Source organism: Sapajus apella, unplaced genomic scaffold, assembly GCF_009761245.1.
Source record: "Sapajus apella isolate SASKATOON/1434 unplaced genomic scaffold, GSC_monkey_1.0 scaffold25, whole genome shotgun sequence".
NCBI lineage: Eukaryota > Metazoa > Chordata > Mammalia > Primates > Cebidae > Sapajus > Sapajus apella.
In genome coordinates this window covers 6,960,351-6,979,147 of record NW_022436965.1, presented here as the reverse complement: position 1 = coordinate 6,979,147, position 18,797 = coordinate 6,960,351, and the positions used below count along the sequence as shown (strand labels likewise).

At 39.2% G+C, this 18,797-nt stretch overlaps 1 protein-coding gene across 3 annotated transcripts in view; it reads left to right on the top strand.

Moving 5' to 3' along the window:
* The window catches only part of RGL1 (ral guanine nucleotide dissociation stimulator like 1), a 281,803-nt gene that overhangs the window by 192,551 nt on the left and 70,455 nt on the right, over positions 1-18,797 (top strand). For all 3 annotated transcript variants that reach the window (XM_032291631.1, XM_032291629.1, XM_032291630.1), the window contains one exon: positions 12,640-12,848. In XM_032291631.1, coding sequence (XP_032147522.1) covers positions 12,640-12,848 — 209 coding nt within the window. The remainder of the gene's footprint in view (positions 1-12,639; positions 12,849-18,797) is intronic.

Sequence of the window (18,797 nt, the reverse complement as noted above, 5' to 3'; positions counted from 1 at the left end):
TTTTTTTTTTTTTTTTTTTTTTTTTTTTTTTTTTTTTTTTGCCAGCTATAAGGCTTTCTATAGTCTACCTTCTTCTTTATATATTTTTTTACATTCAGAATTTATAAATCTGCCCTTTGGTCTGGCTGTATCCCATAATCAATCATATCGTAATTCTGCTTCCATTTCCCTTTCTTTCTGAAAATAGAAAGAAACTGTCTTTTGAGTAGAGAGTAGATTTCTAAACCTAGCAGTTAGGAAAATTAATTAATTAATCTGGAAATTAGCAGAACATGAGTGCTTCCCATGGATTCCTAGTCTGTTTTACCCAGTGATTTCTCATCCAGAAGCCAGGTTCTCCTGGCTTCCTTTGAACGCCTGGGTGAAGTCTTTCACCCACCTTTCTTAGACTAAATTTACTCATTTAAGAATTATAATAATGAGAGGAATTTTGTTGTACTCCAAAGAGAGTCTCTGGTACACAATGTTTTCATCTTTAGGTGTTAAAGATTTCAGTCAGTGTCAAGAGGTAAGAAGGGTAATATCATAGAGCATTTGATGTAATAAGACCTAATTTTGGGTGAAAGTAGTTGGTATAGGGGAAAGAAAGTGAAAAGTGTTTGTAAAGTGCTGAATAACATGTAATCTTTCAACATGCTTTTACATCTGTTATCTAATTTTCTCTGTTTCTTACAAAAATCCTATGAAGTCTGTAGATTCTGGGCTATTGAGTTCTGATATTCTTGGGTATTACAGATATGGAGATTGAGTACACAATACCATATTGCTTTGTGTGTTCAGGCAGTACTCCACAATTGAAAGACAGGGCTGGTTTTATATCCTTGCTTTGATGCCTAGTCTAATTGGCTGGGTAACTTTGGGTATGACCCCTTACTTCTCCAAATCTCTTTTCCTCAAATAAAATGGGAATAATTTCTACACCAGAGGGTTGTTGTGAGGGTTGAGCATCTAACCCATAGTGTGCACTCAGTAAATATAAATTAGCCTTCTTTCTTCCTCATTTACAGTGTAAGAATGGTTTTCTTAGAAATAATTTATAGCTTATGAAGAATAAAACATATTAAGAAGAAAAGTCAGTTTACTTCAATGTATTTTTTTTTTTTTTTTTTGAGATGGAGTTTCACTCTTGTCACCCAGGCTGGAGTGCAGTGGTGCAATCTCAGGCTCACTGCAACCTCCGCCTCTGGGTTTAAGCGATTCTCCTGCCTCAGCTCACAGGTGCTGCCAACACATCCAGCTAATTCTGTTTTTGGTATTTTTATTATTAGAGTCAGGGTTTCACCTTGTTGGTCAGGCTGGTCTCAAACTCCAGACCTCAGGCGATCCACCTGCTTCGGCCTCCCAAAGTGCTAGGATTACAGGCGTGTACCACCGTGCCTGGCCTTCAGTGTATGTTTCAAAGAGAAGTACTCAGAATACACTAAATTGTTTTTCATAGAACCTTGCCCTAGGTTTGATCACCTGATAACATGCTTGAAAGATACCTGCTGGCTCTATCAGTAGCCAATTCTAGCAAGCCTGTGATCTAGGAATATTCCCTGTGCCAAAAAACAGTGCTGAGGAATAGAATACTTGCCAGAGGCCCTGCAGCCCAGAGCTTTGTTGAATCATAAGCCTACATTTTACATTTGAATTTATAAGTCCACATTGACTTTAAAGATTTCATTTTGGAGGGGAAGGGAACAAAGTAAACAGTGCTAGTCATTGCTTGAATTCCGAGATCCAGGGGAGAGATGATTTTATTGTTATTTTGGATGATGGGGCTTTGATTTTTAACATTATGATAATAAGTAATCATAATAGTGGGAACTAAATGTTCCCATAGGAATCGTCTAGGGTGAGTGCAGAAGATTCCTTAGTAAGAATCAAATGAATGACTTTGACCTTAAAGTTTAGAAACATCAGTCAGTTGCCACCCCTCCCCATACTCTCCTTGGAGGATTGGTGAAGGAGCACTTATAAATCTCACAAGGAGATAAAGCCCCATGGAGCTGTCTATGGGATTTATGGCATGCTGGGAAAGCTTCTGGGCTGTGCGGAAGCCTTTCCATTCATAGCAGGCTTCATTCACAGAGAATATTGGGTAACACAGAAGCTTACTACCCACTGCTGACCTTTACAGATGGGGATTGGCTGGGCTGCACAAAAACAGAATGGAACTCCAGCAAGCCAGGGCACCTGTGAACCTGTGACCTCAGGTTATGAAGACCTTGGACATTTGAGGCTCTGAATGAGAGAAAAAGGAGGGAGTTAGGAATTTCGGAAGTTCACTCCAGATACTGATTTGTATGTGACAATTCGTGATCTTATTTGGCAAACGCAACAGTGACTATTTTAGTTCAAACTCTCCTCCCTCCTTGCAACTCTGAATCCTTGAACTTCTCAAAATTGCATGTGATTTATTCCTTTTATAAAGTAGATAACCAAGTCATTGAAACTAAGTTTTTGCCCTAGGTCTGATAGTAAATTGGCCCCAAGTGGAAATGGAGCCTGTTAATTCATAGCACCTTAGTTCAGCCGTCCTCAACCTTCCTGGCACCAGGAACCGGTTTTGTGGAAAACAGCTTTTCCATGAACAGGGGTTGAGGGGCATTCATTTCAGGATGAGACTGTTTCACCTCAGATCATCAGGCATTAGTTAGATTCCCATAAGGAGTGTACAACCTAGGTCCCTCGAATGTGCAGTTCACAATAGGCTTGGCACTCCTGTGAGAATCTAGTATCCTGCTGACCTGACAGGAGGTGGAGCTCAGGCGGTAATGCTGGCTCCTCTGCCACTCACGTCGTGCTGTGTGGCCCGGTTCCTAGCAGGCCACGGACTGCTACTGGCCCGTGGTGCAGGGGTTGGGGATCCCTGCCTTAGTTATTCGCTTTCTGCGTTTCAAGCGGAAAAGTGTCAGATAAAAGTGAAATTATTTTATCTGAAAAATGTGGTCAGCAAACTTCTTAAAATCCATTTAATATTTAAATTTGCTTTCTGGGAAACTTTGGAATCCTTAAAGGGTGACCCGAATGTCAGAAATAGAGATTTGTGTTAGAGAAGACAGAATCTGTTACGGATTAATGTTGAACCAGGACTCCAGGAATACTACTCTTTTTCAGGAGATGAGAAACAGAGCTTCCTGTTTCCTTCAGGAGGGTTCCTGGACTCTGTGGGGGTGATCTAGGAAACCCTACTGAGACGGGATGGCAAAGGGGGATGGGATTTCTGTGTGATAAAACACTGGCTGTTGTTTGTTATTACAGCTCCATTAGCATTTTCCTGAGGATATTTCCTGAGGGTATTCATCATAGAAGCCTGAGCATGTGGCTTCATTCTAACAAGTGGCTTCGAGCAAGATCAATTCTTGGGGCTCTTGCAGTTTTTTTAGAGCACATTCATTTTTCATGCACATGCTTTTCTGCCTCTCCTGCCTCTACATTTCTACTTTCTTCATAGTTCAGAGGCATAATTTCCATCTTCTGTAAGATAAAGATCATAGTGACAACACAAATATCTTAACTGGAACTTACACAGGAAGAAAACTTTGTAGTCAGTGTGAAGGTATCTCTTGACATTGACACAATCTGAGAGGAACTTCTGGGCAGGGGTATGCTGATAAACTGGCCTTCAAAATAAAAGCCCTTATTTGTAGCATTGCTAATTTTCATGGCATAATAGTATCATTGTGGCTGAACTCACACTACCAACATGATGCCATTGAACGCGGAGGTGAGGAGTGTGTACATTTGGCTCGCGCAAGGGGTTCAAGCTGGCTCCGGAATACCGCTGGCTAGGCCTTGATGTGTTTGCATAGTAAGAGGAAAGGTACATATGTCAGCATATATGTGAATCTGGCGGTGAAGATTTCTTCTGGTTTCTCTGCCCAGAAATGCTGTCATAGATCAGATGACACATGAATTTGCCACGTGTGCAAGTGCCTTTTCTAGTGCTGCCCATCTTTATTCTTGGAACCCTCTTAATTTTGGTATTCACCCAGATACTACCCTTAGCCTACTACTCTTCCTGTTTTAACTGATGTGATTTCTACATATTTCCATCTTAGACCCTTCTCCCAACTTTTAGATTCTAATCGCCTATTGGACTTACCATTGGCATGTCCCCCAGAGTACCTCAAGTTCTACATTCTAAAATGAAATTCAGTACCTACCCCACCAAAATCTGACTTCCCCCCCTCAGTTTTCTTTCATATAGGTGACACCATTATCTTTCCAGCCATCCACACTAGAAATCAGGTAACGATCCCAACAACTTAGTTGCCAGAACCACATGTTATTTTTCTTCATTTTATCCTCTACATCCAATTGATCAGAAGTCGTGACCATCTTCTTTTTTATTATCTGATGTTAGTGTAAATGTGTCACTCCCATCTACCACCTTCTTCATTCCTATTACCGTTGTATTAGTTAAAGCCCTTGCAGTTGCTTATCTGTAGTATCCACAACTTTCTTAGTGGTTTTTCCAACTTTAAAACTGTCCTCATCAAATCTGTCCTCCACATTGGCTTCCCTGAGCATGCTTAAAACCTCATCATTGGTCTCTCATTTCCTACAGGACATGGAGTCTCAGCTCCTTAGCATGCAGCCCGAGTCCTCCATAATCAGGTAGTCTCCTCCTGGCTCTCCAGCCAAAGCATTCCTTCCGTCTGTCATATTGCTTATGCAACCACACATTTTTCCCCTGTAGCGGTAGAAAGGTATGATGCCTTTCCTCACCCATCATAAGGGTCATCCTTAACTCTCCTGTAACAAAAGACAGGTTAACGAGAGAAAAGCATAACAGATTTCTTTAATCAAGGTTTTATGTGACATGGGAATCTTCAGAAATAAAGGCCCAGACCCAGGGGAAACTTTCTGTTTTTATGCATAGAGTCAATGAAGAATGGACAATGTGGAAATGTGATTGGATGGAAAGAGTATGATCTTATGGTAACAGACGAAGGGGGAACCCAGCAAGGCCTGTCTGTTCAGATTCTTCCTGGCCACTCTGTGTAGCATTCTTTCCCCCGGATGTGGGCCAGGACCCCTCTGGAAGTAGGGTCTTATGATCTACTATCAGACAAGGTAGTTCAGAGAATTTCTTTATGGTCGGCTTCTAAACAGAAAGGTGAGGGAAGGTTAGAGCAGTATTTCCAGGCTTTAAACCTTGCTTTAGGGTAAAAGGGGCTTCTAGTTTCTGTGACTCACCTTGGGAAAGGAGGAATTCTGGTTTGTATGGTTCACTTCAGGGGAGAAAGAAGGGCCGGAGACAGGAGAGCAGGAAAAGGTCAGAGAGAGAATTTGCTTCTGAGGCCTTCCAATTCCTTTAGTTCAAAGTCCTCAGCATGTCAAAATTCCATACTATGGGATGTCATTTTCATGACTTTGTTAATGCTTGTTTCTCTGCCTGGTGTGCCCTCCCCAACATTGTTAACTCTTACTCACTATGTGAAACCCAGTGCAGGCCAGCTATGGTGGCTCATGCCTGTAATGCTAGCACTTTGAGAGGCTGAGGTGAAAGAATCACTTGAGTCCAGGAGTTTGAGACCAGCTTGGCAACATAGCAAGACCTTGTCTCTGAAAAAAAAAAAAAAAAATTAGCTGCGGTGGTGCAGGGCTGCAGTCCCAGTGACCACTGTGCTCTGGCCTGGGCAATAGAGCTGGACTGCATCTCTAAAAAGCAAAACACAGCAGAACAACCCAGTGCAGACAGAACCTACTCAGGAAGCCTTTTCTGACACCTCTTTTACACTGGGTCCCTCTTTTGCTTCCTCCATATCTTGCCTCTGTCTCCACCATTTTAGTCATATCTTATTGTAATGGTTTCTTTGTGTGTGTTTCCTTCACCAGACTGGACAACTTGGTTGCCAGAACCACATGCTATTTACCTTTATATATCTAGTACCTTGCACAGTGCCTGGCACATAGTACCATTTAGTTAATGTGTGGCTGAATAAGTAGTGGAATAAATGGAAAAGACAGCCATTGTGTATATGCTAGTAGCATAAGGTTGCCAGACTTACCAGATAAAAATACAGGATACACAGTTACATTTCAAATTCAGATAAATAATGAATCGTTGTTTTTTAGTATGCATAGATCCCAAACATGGAATGGGACATAGTTATACCACATTTTATGTAATTATTCATTATTTCTCTGAAATTAAAATTTCCACTGGGCATGCCGTAATTTATCTGTCAGCCCTAACCTACCAAAAAAGTGAGTTCACACCAGAAATATTAGGTTGGCGCAAAGGTGATTGTGATTTTTGCCATCACTTTTAATGGCCAAAACTGCAGTCACCTTTGCACCAACCTAGTAGAAGTTCACACAAAGCAGAAGCTCATGTTGAGCTTGACATCATGGGCCCTAAAGTATTTTCTAGACTTTACCTTAACATCTCTGGATGTCTTGTGTGTGAATAGTCACTGCAGTCCTCAGATGTACTGGCCTTGTCATGCTCTGTTGTGTGTCATTACACACATGATTTCTGCTGAAAGAATGATATATTTCTTTGCATGGCAAGGAAATTTATGCATTTGAGTAATATGGAGAGATGAGCAGAGCTTATTTATGAGTCAGCTTGTGGGTTTTCCTATACAGGTTGAGTGCCCTTAATCTTAAAATCTCTATTTAAAGTGCTCCAACATCCATGCTCATTGGAGCATTTTAGATTTGGGATTTTCAGAATGGAGATGCTTGAATGGTAAGTATAATGGGAATATTTCAAAATCCAAAAAAATCTGAAATCCAAGCCACTTTCGGTCCCAAGAATCTTAGATAAAAGATTCTCAGCCTGTTTCGTGGTAGTTTGTTGTTGCTGGGTAGAGGTTGTAGGGCATTTGAAAAGGGAGCATGAAACTTACTTTTGGGTGTCTGGGGATGAATGTAAGGATTGGGTATGAAGTTTAGATTTTCAGAGGGAGTTAACAGCTAAAATAGTACTCACTATTTACTTTGCTGCTCTGGCCAAGACGCCTGAGAACTGATCCACTGAAGAGGGATCATGGCGTGGAGGACTTCATATCGTCTCCATTCTAATGAGGTTGTTTACTTAACATGTTCCCTGTTAAACTGTCAGATGACTGAAACATTATTTTGATTGAAGGGATTTTTTTTTTTAATTAGAAACACCCAACTACTTAACAGTTTATGTGTTAGAAGGTAAAAGAGTTTATGTCCCTATGTCTGGAAACAGAATTGAAATATGGCATATTTCATCTCTCACACGCCCCTTTTCCTCTCTGTCTCATGCCAAAGTCGATAATTATGGAAATTACCTGGTAGGACACTTGGGCACGTTAGATATTTACCCCATAGGACTCAGACATGTTCTCTTTGAAAAAGCTGGTTTCTAATGGCACAAAGATCAACCAAAAAAACAAACATGAAACATTTTTGTGGTCTCCGTACCATGATCTTGTCAGTAAAAGCGACGGTCGATGATTAAATCCAGATTGAGCTGTTTCCTGTTAGCGTGCTAACCTACAGGGCAGGCTCAGGCGTCTGTGTCTTGCTTTCTAAGTCTGGGTCATTAACCACTTGTCTGACAAGGGTTCCACCGTTTTCGTCTTTAACTTTAATTCAAAGTTGCTAAGATAATATAAGCAAAAACTGGTCCTAGCCTCTTAAAGCACTTATAGATCTATTGAATCTTTTCCTGCAAAAATGAAACTTTTAACTTTTTAGCTTCTCTAGTTGGGCCATACGGCAGAGTATTTTTTTGTGTTTCCCTGCTGTACAGTTTCATTTCAAAATAATTCCAGTGGTAAGCAGATAACTTGAACTTTTTGTTTCATGAAAAATGTACTCTATTCAAATGTTGGCAAATTAGAAGTCATCAGGTCTTTCCCCTGCCATCATAAGCAGATATTAGGATATTTAGCAAATCTGCAGAAAATGACATGAAGCAAATGCTCTGATAACTTAACGTGTGTTGTTGTTTTTTGTGAGAATGATTATAGGCACAAGAGTGATGTTCACTTTGAAAATTATATTTTAAATTTAAATTTTCAAAATATTTTATTAGTCTTTTGTTAGGTCACATGTGGTTCTTCCTAATGCACAGAAGCAAACACTGAGGAACAAATACTGTTAAAGGGACTTACAGGAATCATGTATGCATATTGAAAATTTTTTCAGAGTAAAAAAGCACTGAAAGGAAGGGACTGGGCCAACAAGAAACATAATGCCATTCCCAAGGGAGAACCTTGGCTTTCTGCCAAATCTGCTTTCTGGCCGGAAATTAGACCCACTTCATCAGGTTCTTTGACAAGCATTTTTCTCTGTGTTTGAATTTTGGGACACATCAATACTCAGTGAAAAATTAGTTCTTTTAAATAATCATGGCTTTTGATAAGAAAAATTTAATAATTAAGTAGAGTTTCCTTTGTAAATAAAATAAGAATCATCCAATTTCAAAATTGTTTGGTAAGGGAACACTGATATTATCACAAGGTGAGGAAGCTTAATTTAAATCAGAGTTTGACTATCCATAACCACTGAGAAGCCATTCCTTTTGTTGTTGTTAACATTTGACATTGAAATATATTTTATTGTTTTTCTTTGTGTTTTTTTTTTTTGTTGTTGTTGTTGTTTTGTTTTTGATACAGAGTCTTGCTCTGTTGCCCAGGCCTGAGTGCAGTGGTGCAATCTCAGCTCACTGCAACCTCCACCTACCGGGTTTAAGTGTTCTCCTGCCTCAGCCTCCTGAGTAGCTGGGACTACAGGCACATACCACTATGCCTGACTCATTTTGTATTTTTAGCAGAGATGGGGTTTCGCCACATTGGCCCCACTGGCCTCAAACTCCTGACCTCAGGTAATCCGCCCACCATAGCCTCCCAAAGTGCTGGGATTACAGGCATGAGCCACTGGTCCCATCCTGAAGTATATTTTCTAACTGCTACTTTTTTTTTTTTTTTTTTGAGATGGAGTCTTGCCCTGTTGCCAGGCTGGCGTGCAGTGGCGCAATCTCAGCTCACTGCAACCTCCGCCTTCCTGGGTTCAAGCGATTCTTCCGCCTCAGCCTCCCGAGTAGCTGGGACCACAGGCGCATGCCACCACGCCTGGCTAATATTTTTGCGTTTTTATTAGAGACGGAGTTTCATCATGTTGGCCAGGATGGTCTCGATCTCTTGACCTTGTGATCCACCCGCCTCAGCCTCCCAAAGTGCTGGGATTACAGGGTGAGCCACCGTGCCCGGCCTCTTACTGCTACTTTTAAATGTCATGCAGGTTGACAATTATTTTGGCCCGGTATTTTAAAGCGACAAACAACAAAACACAAAACATCCTTGCATTTTCTTATTAAGAAAGAGATCAAAAGAATGCACATTTGAAAATAGAAATTAACATTACATTTTATAATATTTTGATTTTCCTTTTTTTAAATGAAAAGTGGTAAATATGAGTTAATTTTTAGATGCATTACAGTAATTTAATAAGCCAAAATTTTTCAAAGTATGTGCACTCTGCAGTTCTACAAGATGCCCTGAGACTAAAGAGAAATCCATTTGGAAATGTCTATAACATACCCCTCTCCTGGAGTTTGATAACACGTTAGCATATTAAAGAGATAAGAAATTCTGCAGTAAAGAGATGTCGTTGACTTTATTGAACTCCGTAGTTCCCAGACTTGACCACAGGACCTTTTTTTGAACTAGTGTTTTACAGCACACACTTAAAGCAACAGTGAACCAAATAATTAATAACATATGGAATTCAACACCATATATCTTTTTCACATATTGTTTCTGGTAAAGATGGAGCTTCTGAGGAACAGATGGGTACTATAAGGTTTGTTCTAAAACTATGTATAGAGTGATAAAGAACAGTTATTAGAACCTGATCTGAGTCAAGAGTCTTAAGAGGCCTAAAGAAATGTTTGATATTTTGCCTGAACCAGATCCCTCTCCCTAGAAAACTTTCAAAAATTAAATAAAGAGATAAAGCCATCTACCACATAAGCTGGGGTCTTAATTTTAATTCCTGTTAGCACTTTGACATGATGACATTAAGCTATTCTAACCCCCTTCTGAAAACAGTTGCCACCACTTTGGTCTTTCTGAAAGCAATCCCATCTGTTAATTTCCTTCCGGTAGTTTGATTTCTGACAGGGCAGGTGAAGGAAAAGCAAACACGCTACTTAGTAAGCACAATGTCATCATTAGAGATCAGTTCTCTCTTTTTTGCCCCACTTCTTTAATTTTCACATGTGGTTATTGAGATTTAAGAAAATCTGATATAAAACAATTCAACTTATGAATCAGATAAACCACCTGGTGATTATTTGCATCACTTAGGATCATTTTGCTTTAGAAATAGATCTCCTCTCAGTAGAGCAGTTTCCTTAGTACCTATGAAGGATGAGTTAAACTTTCAAAATTGCATCTCTGTATAATTTGTTAGGCACAGATTTGCTGCAGAATGTAAGGCATACCAATATTTTTCTTCATTTTAATTCTCTTCCCTCATACTCAAATTTTAAGCTGTAAAGATTTTATTACCAATGAATTTTTATGTATTATGGTTTATATCTACCAAGGTACAGTTATATCTACCAATATTCATTTACAGGTTCATTTTCATGTGCTAGCTGCTTCTCATGAGTAAATGTCTTCATTTAGACTTTGCCATTTTCCGGAAGGCAGGGTCGGTCATACACCCACTCACCCTTTTCATCACTCCCCAGAGCTTAACCCAGTGCTGCTTGGTACAACCGTTTTCTCAGTCAGCTCTGCTGATTGCTGATAACTTTGAATCAAAATGCACATTGCCCTCTGTGGACTGAAGAAAGTCAGATCATGGTTTCATCTCCCTAAATTTCCACTGAGAATATACTTCAACCATGGCCAATTTTTCAAGCTATCAACATGGTGTCAACTGGCTTACACAAATTCTCAAAATTTAACACTCTTCTCTCCAAACCAGTATGAATCAGCTGTCGCACACCACATCGGAGCCGTCTTTAAGAATGAGTTTGGGTGGGCACAGTGGCTCATGCCTGTAATCTCAGCACTTCGGGAGGCCAAGACGGGTGGATCATCTGAGGTTGGGAGTTTGAGACCAGCCCGGCCAACACGGTGAAACCCTGTCTGTACTAAAAATGCAAAAATTATTCCGGCTTAGTGGTAGGTGTCTCTAATCCCAGCTACTCGGGAGGCTGAGGCAGGAGAATTGCTTGATCCTGGGAGGCAGAGGTTGCAGTGAGCTGACACGCATTGCACTTCAGTCTGGACGACAGAGCCAGACTCTGTCTCAAAAAAAATAAAGTTAAACAAAAAGGAATGAGTTTGAAAACTTCCCATGTTCCCATGGAACAAAACAAAGGGAATGCTTGCTTGCTAAACCTGATTCCTGGGATCATTGAAAACGTCCTTGGTAAAATTATGCCAGCAACCTAGTTCTTGATAGGGGAGTAAATAGACGCAAATGTAACCATTATGAAGTAATACGTCTACTTCTAGAAAGGAAGAAAACATGCATACCTCCCCCACCACCGCCCTACCACATTAAACTCACAGGAGAGAACTCTGCCTTATATGAAGTGTAGAGAAATTAAATAAGAGTGAGGGTAGGCTGCGTGCAGTGGCTCACACCTATAATCCCAGCACTTTGGGAGGCCGAGGTGAGAGGGTTGCTTGAACCCAGGAGTTGGAGACCGGTCTGGATAACATAACGAGACCCCAACTCTACAAAAACCAAAAATATGAAAACTAGCAGACCGTGGTTGCCCAAGCCTGTAGTCCCAGCTACTTGAGATACTGAGGCAGGAGGATTACTTAAGCCCAGGAGTTCCAGGCTGCAGTGAGCTGTGATCACACCACTGCTCTCTAGCCTGGATAACAAAGGGGATAAATAAGTAAGAATAAAGGGAAACATAACAGGCTACGGCCTTCAAATATTTTTTTTTTAAGATTGGCTTTTTTTTTTTTTTTTTTTTATTTTAAGTTCTGGGGTACATGTACAGATCTTGCAGGATTGTCACATAGGTATACACATACCATGGTGGTTTGCTACCTCCATCCCCCCATCACCCACATTAGGTATTTCTCCTAATGTTATCCCTCCCCAATCTCCCCACACCCTGCTATCCCTCCCCTAACTCCCCAACAGACCCCTCTTGTGTGATGTTCCCCTCTCTGTGTCCATGTGTTCTCATTGTTCAACACCCACTTATAAGTGAGAACATGCGGTCTTTGGTTTTCTGTTCTTGCGTCAGTTTGCTGATAATGATGGTTTCCAGATTCATCCATGTCCCTGCAAAGGACATGAACTCCTCCTTTTTTATGGCTGCATAGTGTTCCATGGTGTATATGTGCCACATTTTCTTTATCCAGTCTATCTTTGATGGGCATTTGGATTGGTTCCACATCTTTGCTATTGTAAATAGTGCTGCAGTGAACATACGTGTGCATGTGTCTTTATAATAAAACAATATATAATCCTTTGGGTATATACCCCATAATGGGATTGCTGGGTCAAATGGTATTTCTATTTCTAGATCCTTGAGGAATCGCCATACTGTCTTCCACAGTGGTTGAACTAATTTACACTCCACCAACAGGGTAAAAGTGGCCTTCAACTATTTTAATGCTTCCAATTGTACTTTAGGGAGCTGTTTCTCCTTATGATAATCATTAATTTATTACACAGGTTGAAGGGGACCAGCTGCCTCCAGGACACACAGTCAGTCAATACGAGACCTGTAAGATCAGGACCATAAAAGCTGGTACCTTGGAGAAGCTTGTGGAGAACCTGCTGACAGCTTTTGGGGACAATGACTTTACCTATATCAGCATCTTTCTGTCAACGTACAGAGGCTTTGCCTCCACTAAAGAAGTGCTGGAACTGCTGCTGGACAGGTAAGACCATAAAGGATTTTGTGAGTTGATAGAAATGTAGGCTGTTTACGGAGTGGAGCACGAGGTTCTGAATCACCTGCACTTGGTATGTGGAGAGAGATGTGTGAGGAAAGATTAACGGGAAGGGATGACCTTTGGCACAGATGGCAAGAAGATCATTCAGGAGCCACTTATGGTCTGTTGCTGGGGAAAAGGTCTCCTAAAAGATCTATAAAAGAGCTGAGAGTAGATCATAAATCTAGATTCAGTTGCTTTATAGATTCCATTTACTGTTTGACACCCTAAATTTCTCCATATTTTTATAATTTTATATTATTCAGTAAATAGTCAATTGACCAAGAATTTTATTGGGATCTTGTGGGGAGGAAATGTGCTAATATGTGTCGAGTGTGGAGCTCATTCTTAGACCCACAGGAAGCAGCTTATGAATGGTGGAGATGATCATGACTATTAACAGTCACCATGTATTGGCTGCTTTACAGATCTGCACATAAATATCATCCTCGATCTGTATTGTTAAGCTACATATTACATATAGCAGAGCATTATACATTGAAATTTACACACTATTAATCTTTAGATTGTCTGCCTTGTTTCTGTTTTATTAAGAATTAAACTTCATCTTTTAGAAGATGTCATTAAATCAACTTGATATTGGGAGGAAGAAAACTGTCAGCCAAACAATTGTTTTAGAATCAGGAGAATCCTCATCTAAACCCTAATATTCTGAGGTTTCCTGCATACGGAAGGAAATGAGATATGGCTTTTTGTTCGGCTTGTTGAGTATTGATGTTGGTTAACTAAATTTTTTTATTTTAAAAGTAATTCGTGCTCATGCTAAAAATTCTTACACCATGGAAGAGAATACAAAATATTAAAGTTTATTCATATTGCTACTTTCTCCCCAAATAACATTCATTAGATTTTAAAATATTAATCGTAAGAAGAAAATTAGATAGACCATAAACCAGGCAAGAAACACATATTAACATTTTAAAAATAAAGGTAATCCATGTATATGGTGAAAAGTTTCATCAGTCCAGATAATTATAAAAATAAAAAGTAAAAGATTTTTTTCCCCAAGCTCCAATCCCATTCCTCCCAGGAAATCACTGTAGACCATTCCTTCTGTATTTTTACCACACTTTTGGGTGTATAGAAAAGTATGTATGTATACATACGAACATTTATGTACTATATGTCATATATGATATGCGTTTATATATTTATCATAAGACATATATACTTATCTATGATACAGATAGAATCATAGTACACAGTCTGTTCTGCAATTTCCATTTAAAAATTTATTTTTATTTTTAGAGACAGGGTCTTGTTCTGTTGTCCAGGCTGGAGTGCAGTGACACAATCACTGCATCCTTGAACTCTGGGGCTCAAGAGATCAGCTTCAGCCTCCTGAGTTGCTAGGATGACAGGTGCAGGCCACCAAGCCTGGCCAATTTTCAATTTTTACTTATCTATGTATCTTGGAGATTTTTTACTCATTAAGTTAATTAGTATATATAAAAGGCTTAGAACAGTGGCTGACATATTGAAAGCTCAAAAAATGTAATTCTTATTGTTTCAAAATCAGCACCTATAAATGAATCTACCATAGTCTTTTCAATAGCTTTATATTTATTGAATGGGTTATTATATGGATAGACCTTTAAGTTCTCTCCAGTTTTTAAATTTTGTAAACAGAGCGTTTTTGAATACATATCTTCTGAATAGTTGTTCGAGAATTCTATAGGATGATTTCATAGAAGAGTCACTAATGGGCCAAGGTATATCAGCATTTAGATTTGCAAGACACTGCCAGATTGCACTGACGACATTCCTGTCCACAAAAAATGGGAGTGCCTGTTTCCTCACTTTCCCCACACACTTGCCAACCATGGGTATTTTCTCTCTGCCTTTGAAACTGTCTTTGCCATGATCTGACCACTGACAAATGATAGCTTGTTGTCTTTGAATTTATGCTTCTTACATTTATGAGTGAGGCTTAGCATCTTTTAAAATTCTTATGGGCTGTTTGTGTGTGTGTGTGTGTGTGTTTTTTTTTTCCTGTGGACTGTCTTTTCATATCCTTTCGTCTGTTTTTTCTTTTGGACTCTTTTTATCTGATTATTGATCCTCTATTTATAACTATTCACATTAAGGAAATTAGTTTGTTGCCTATCATTTGTTAGAAATATTTTTCCTAATTTGTCCGTTAGTTTTAAAAGTCATTTATTATTATTTTTATTATTATCTGAGATGGAGTCTCGCTCCATCACCAGGCTGGAGTGCAGTGGCATGATATCAGCTCACTGCAACCTCTGCCTCCTAGGTTCAGGTGATTCTCCTGCCTCAATCTCCCGAGTAGCTGGGACTACAGGAGTGCACCACCATGCCCAGCTAATTTTTGTATCTTTAGTAGAGATGGGGTTTCACCATGTTGGCCAGGATGATCTCGATCTCTTGACCTCATGATCTGCTTGCCTCAACCTCCCAAAGTGCTGGGATTACAGGTGTGAGCCACCTTGCCTGGCCTATTAATATTTTTCATGAAGACATTAATATTTTTTGTAGTCATATCTATTAGTCTTAAGAAATACCTTTAATAATAAAGTTCTATTCCAATATAAGTAAGGTTAGAGACTATAGTGGGCTTTCCCTCAAAGTAGTTTTCTCATAGATGCATATGGAGTAAGATTATTTGGATCAATAGTTATTCATATGTTAACCTTTGAGAACACCCACAAAATGCCTGTTCTTTGTCATGCATTGATCTGGTTATGATACCTTGAGCTGCAGCACAGATAGGAAGTTCTGTAGTTTTTTGCATAGCAGTGCTTGACAAAATAAGCCTGGAATATAAACTTGGATTGGTGAGGCATTTCTTTTATAGTTTGTTTGCTTATGTGATAGATCATACCTGTAAGTAGAAATTGAAAAATTATATGAATTTTATGTTTTTGGTATTTCATGTTTATTAAAAAAATGCAGTTGCTACTGGCAGGCAGTATGAATAGATAGTTCAAACCATTAAAAAACTCCTACAAGTTTACTTTGGAATTGGTAAACTCTTCTACTTATGGGCTGACTATTGATAATAGGCCACAGATGTCCACAGTGAATAAAGGAGTGCACGTAAATTCCAGCTGTTCATCCTAAATAGAGGACATACACACAGGAACTGGAATGTTTAGTCTATGACTCATGTACATCCAGCTTTTGATATTTTTTAAAATCTTTTCTTTGTTCTATTATAGAGGATAGATATTTTTGTATTTTTAAAACACTAACTGGATGACTAACTACTTTGAACATGAATCAAACTGCATTTAATTCAAGGTATAATGTAAGATATAACTGAGTGGAGAGTTAGGATTTATTTGGATGGGCCAAGGCTTGGCCTTGAATTAAATCTCAAACTCAGATCTTTTGCTTGCTTCTGAAATGAATGGAATTGACAAGTACTCCATGCTTACACAATACCCAGCTTCTGCAAGACACCATGCGGATGGAACTCAGAAATACGAGACTTGGTTCATGTCTTGAGATAGTTTAGAGGTGGATTTTACTATGAGGCCACTGGTACTTAACCTCCAGGGGACCTACTTCGAATGCCCTCTACATAATTTTATGTTCTTAATTTTCTATTATTTTTCTTTGCGAGGACCCCTCAGATTACGTGTGGCTTCAAATTACATAGCCATAAGACCTGGATCCACCCCTCAGTACTTAATATTTTACCGCAAAAGATAAAATATTAAGGCTTGCATTTCTGAAACAAGTAGATAACTGCTTAAGATGATATTAGATGAACTTCTAACATGTTCTAAAGATGAAACAGTATATAGAAGTTCAGAGAAATAAATCTCATTTATTTTGATTATTCTGCAGAAATTTGGATTTGTTCAAATATGTACAAATGTCAACATGACTATTCCTTCCTTCATTTCCTACTCACTTAGATCTTGGACCAGGCTTCAGTCTTGATTAAATTTAACCAAAATGTGCATTCTGTGAAACACTGGGTTCTTAAATTGGTTGTTGAGACTTTTAATGTCTATAATTAAGAGGAAGCAATTATGTTGTAAAAACTTGCCTATTCCGAAGATGAGCATTTGAAATATTATTTTGTCAGTAGATTGTGGTAGACTTGTTTATGGGTCTCTGACATAATTTTAAAAATAATTTATTTTGGTTTCTTAATAGTAGCTTGCTTATCTGTGGTGAAATTAACACACTGAGCAGCTATTACAGCATGTGCTAATCACATAATAATCAGTCAAGAATGGATTGAAGGCAGATGCTGCAGTATTTAGTTCCCACCAGAGAAGCTTATTTGATGTCAAGCTTTGATTTCCCTTAAGACTTCCAGTAATGTGGCTTTTCTCATGTGGAGCTGTTTGCTTTCTGGGATTTCTTTTTTATCTTTTGACAGTTTTTTATTCTGCTCTAATAAGAGCCTTTTGTGATTGGCCAATAGACAGTGGTTTGAATTCGTGTATAGCTAATTCCATGTGTTTGCTTTACCCCTTATTTGGGGTGATCATTTCCCAAGGACCCCTGTTTTCTGTGCTTCTCAGTGTGGCTCACAGTTCACTCTAGACCACATAGGCTTCCTTTTAACCCAAGAGAAAGTTCTTGAATTGTGGGCTAGCAGTTTGTGTTGGGGCATTGAAATTTTCTTTGATCTAACTTCAAACATATACTCACTTAGTTGAAAATCTAGCTGGGCGCAGTGGCTTACACTTGCAATCCCAGCACTTTGGGAGGCTGAGGTAGGTGGATCACCTGAGGTCAGGAGCTCGAGACCAGCGTGGGCAACATAGTAAAACCCCGTCTCTACTAAAAATGTAAAAATTATCTGGTGTGGTGGCACATGTCTGTAGTCCTAGCTACTCAGGAGGCCGAGGCAAAAGAATCGCTTGAACCTGGGAGACGGAAGTTGCAGTGAGCTGAGATTGTGCCAGCCTGGGAGACATACTTAACATTTGTCTAAAAAAAAAAAAAAAAAAAATCATCTGTTCTCGCCACCATAACATTTAAATGTAAGTGTGTTAGACACCACTGAATATGCCCAACCTCAAATGTAGGGAGAAACCTACTTTAGCTAGTGACACTCACTGAGAACCATGAAATGTTTGCACAAATATCTAGAGTTTTCTAAAGATAGCTGTCACAATAGCTCCCTTTTGGGCTATTTCTTGAACATTGTCTCCGTGATATGCACTCTGATATCAGAATTAAGCAGAATGGACTGAGTGCAGTGGCTCACACCTGTAATCCCAGCACTTTGGGAGGCCGAGGTAAGCAATTCACTTGATGTTAGGAGTTCAAGACCAGCCTAGCCAACATGGCAAAACCCCCTCTCTACTACTTTTTTTTAGACAAAGTGAAACCCGGTCTAAAATAAAAAGAAAAGTAAGAAGAATGCCAACAAGAAGCAGAGTAGAGGTTAACTAGGTCTCCAGAAACCTTTGCCAAGCCAGGGTTGGCACTCAGGTCACACTGTGGAAAGCACTCAGTAATAATCTGAATTACTCCCTTAATTTCAAATGAATTCTCCCAAGTTCTCCCAGTGGAGGACATTTGGGGTGGATAAAGGTTGAAACCATTTATAAGCACTATGCTTTAAGATAATCTAACTTAAATTTGCTTGCTTATGTTGCATAGAGACTAATTCAGTAGGTCTTCGAACATACTTCTTCTTCCCATGTTTGCTTGCCATGTGTTTTCACAGACTTTCTTATTTAGTTCACTTATTTTACCCCTATGTATACAAATTAGAAAATTGTGGCTCAGAAACATTTAATCAGTAAGTAGCAGAGCTAGAATTAAAACCTTCCCCTTTCTGACTTGGAAGCTCTTTCCAAGTGTACAATACCACCTTCCTTGATTTGTTAGTATCATCTTTAAAGAAACCCTTTTTTGGAAATCCTTTTTTTTTTTTTT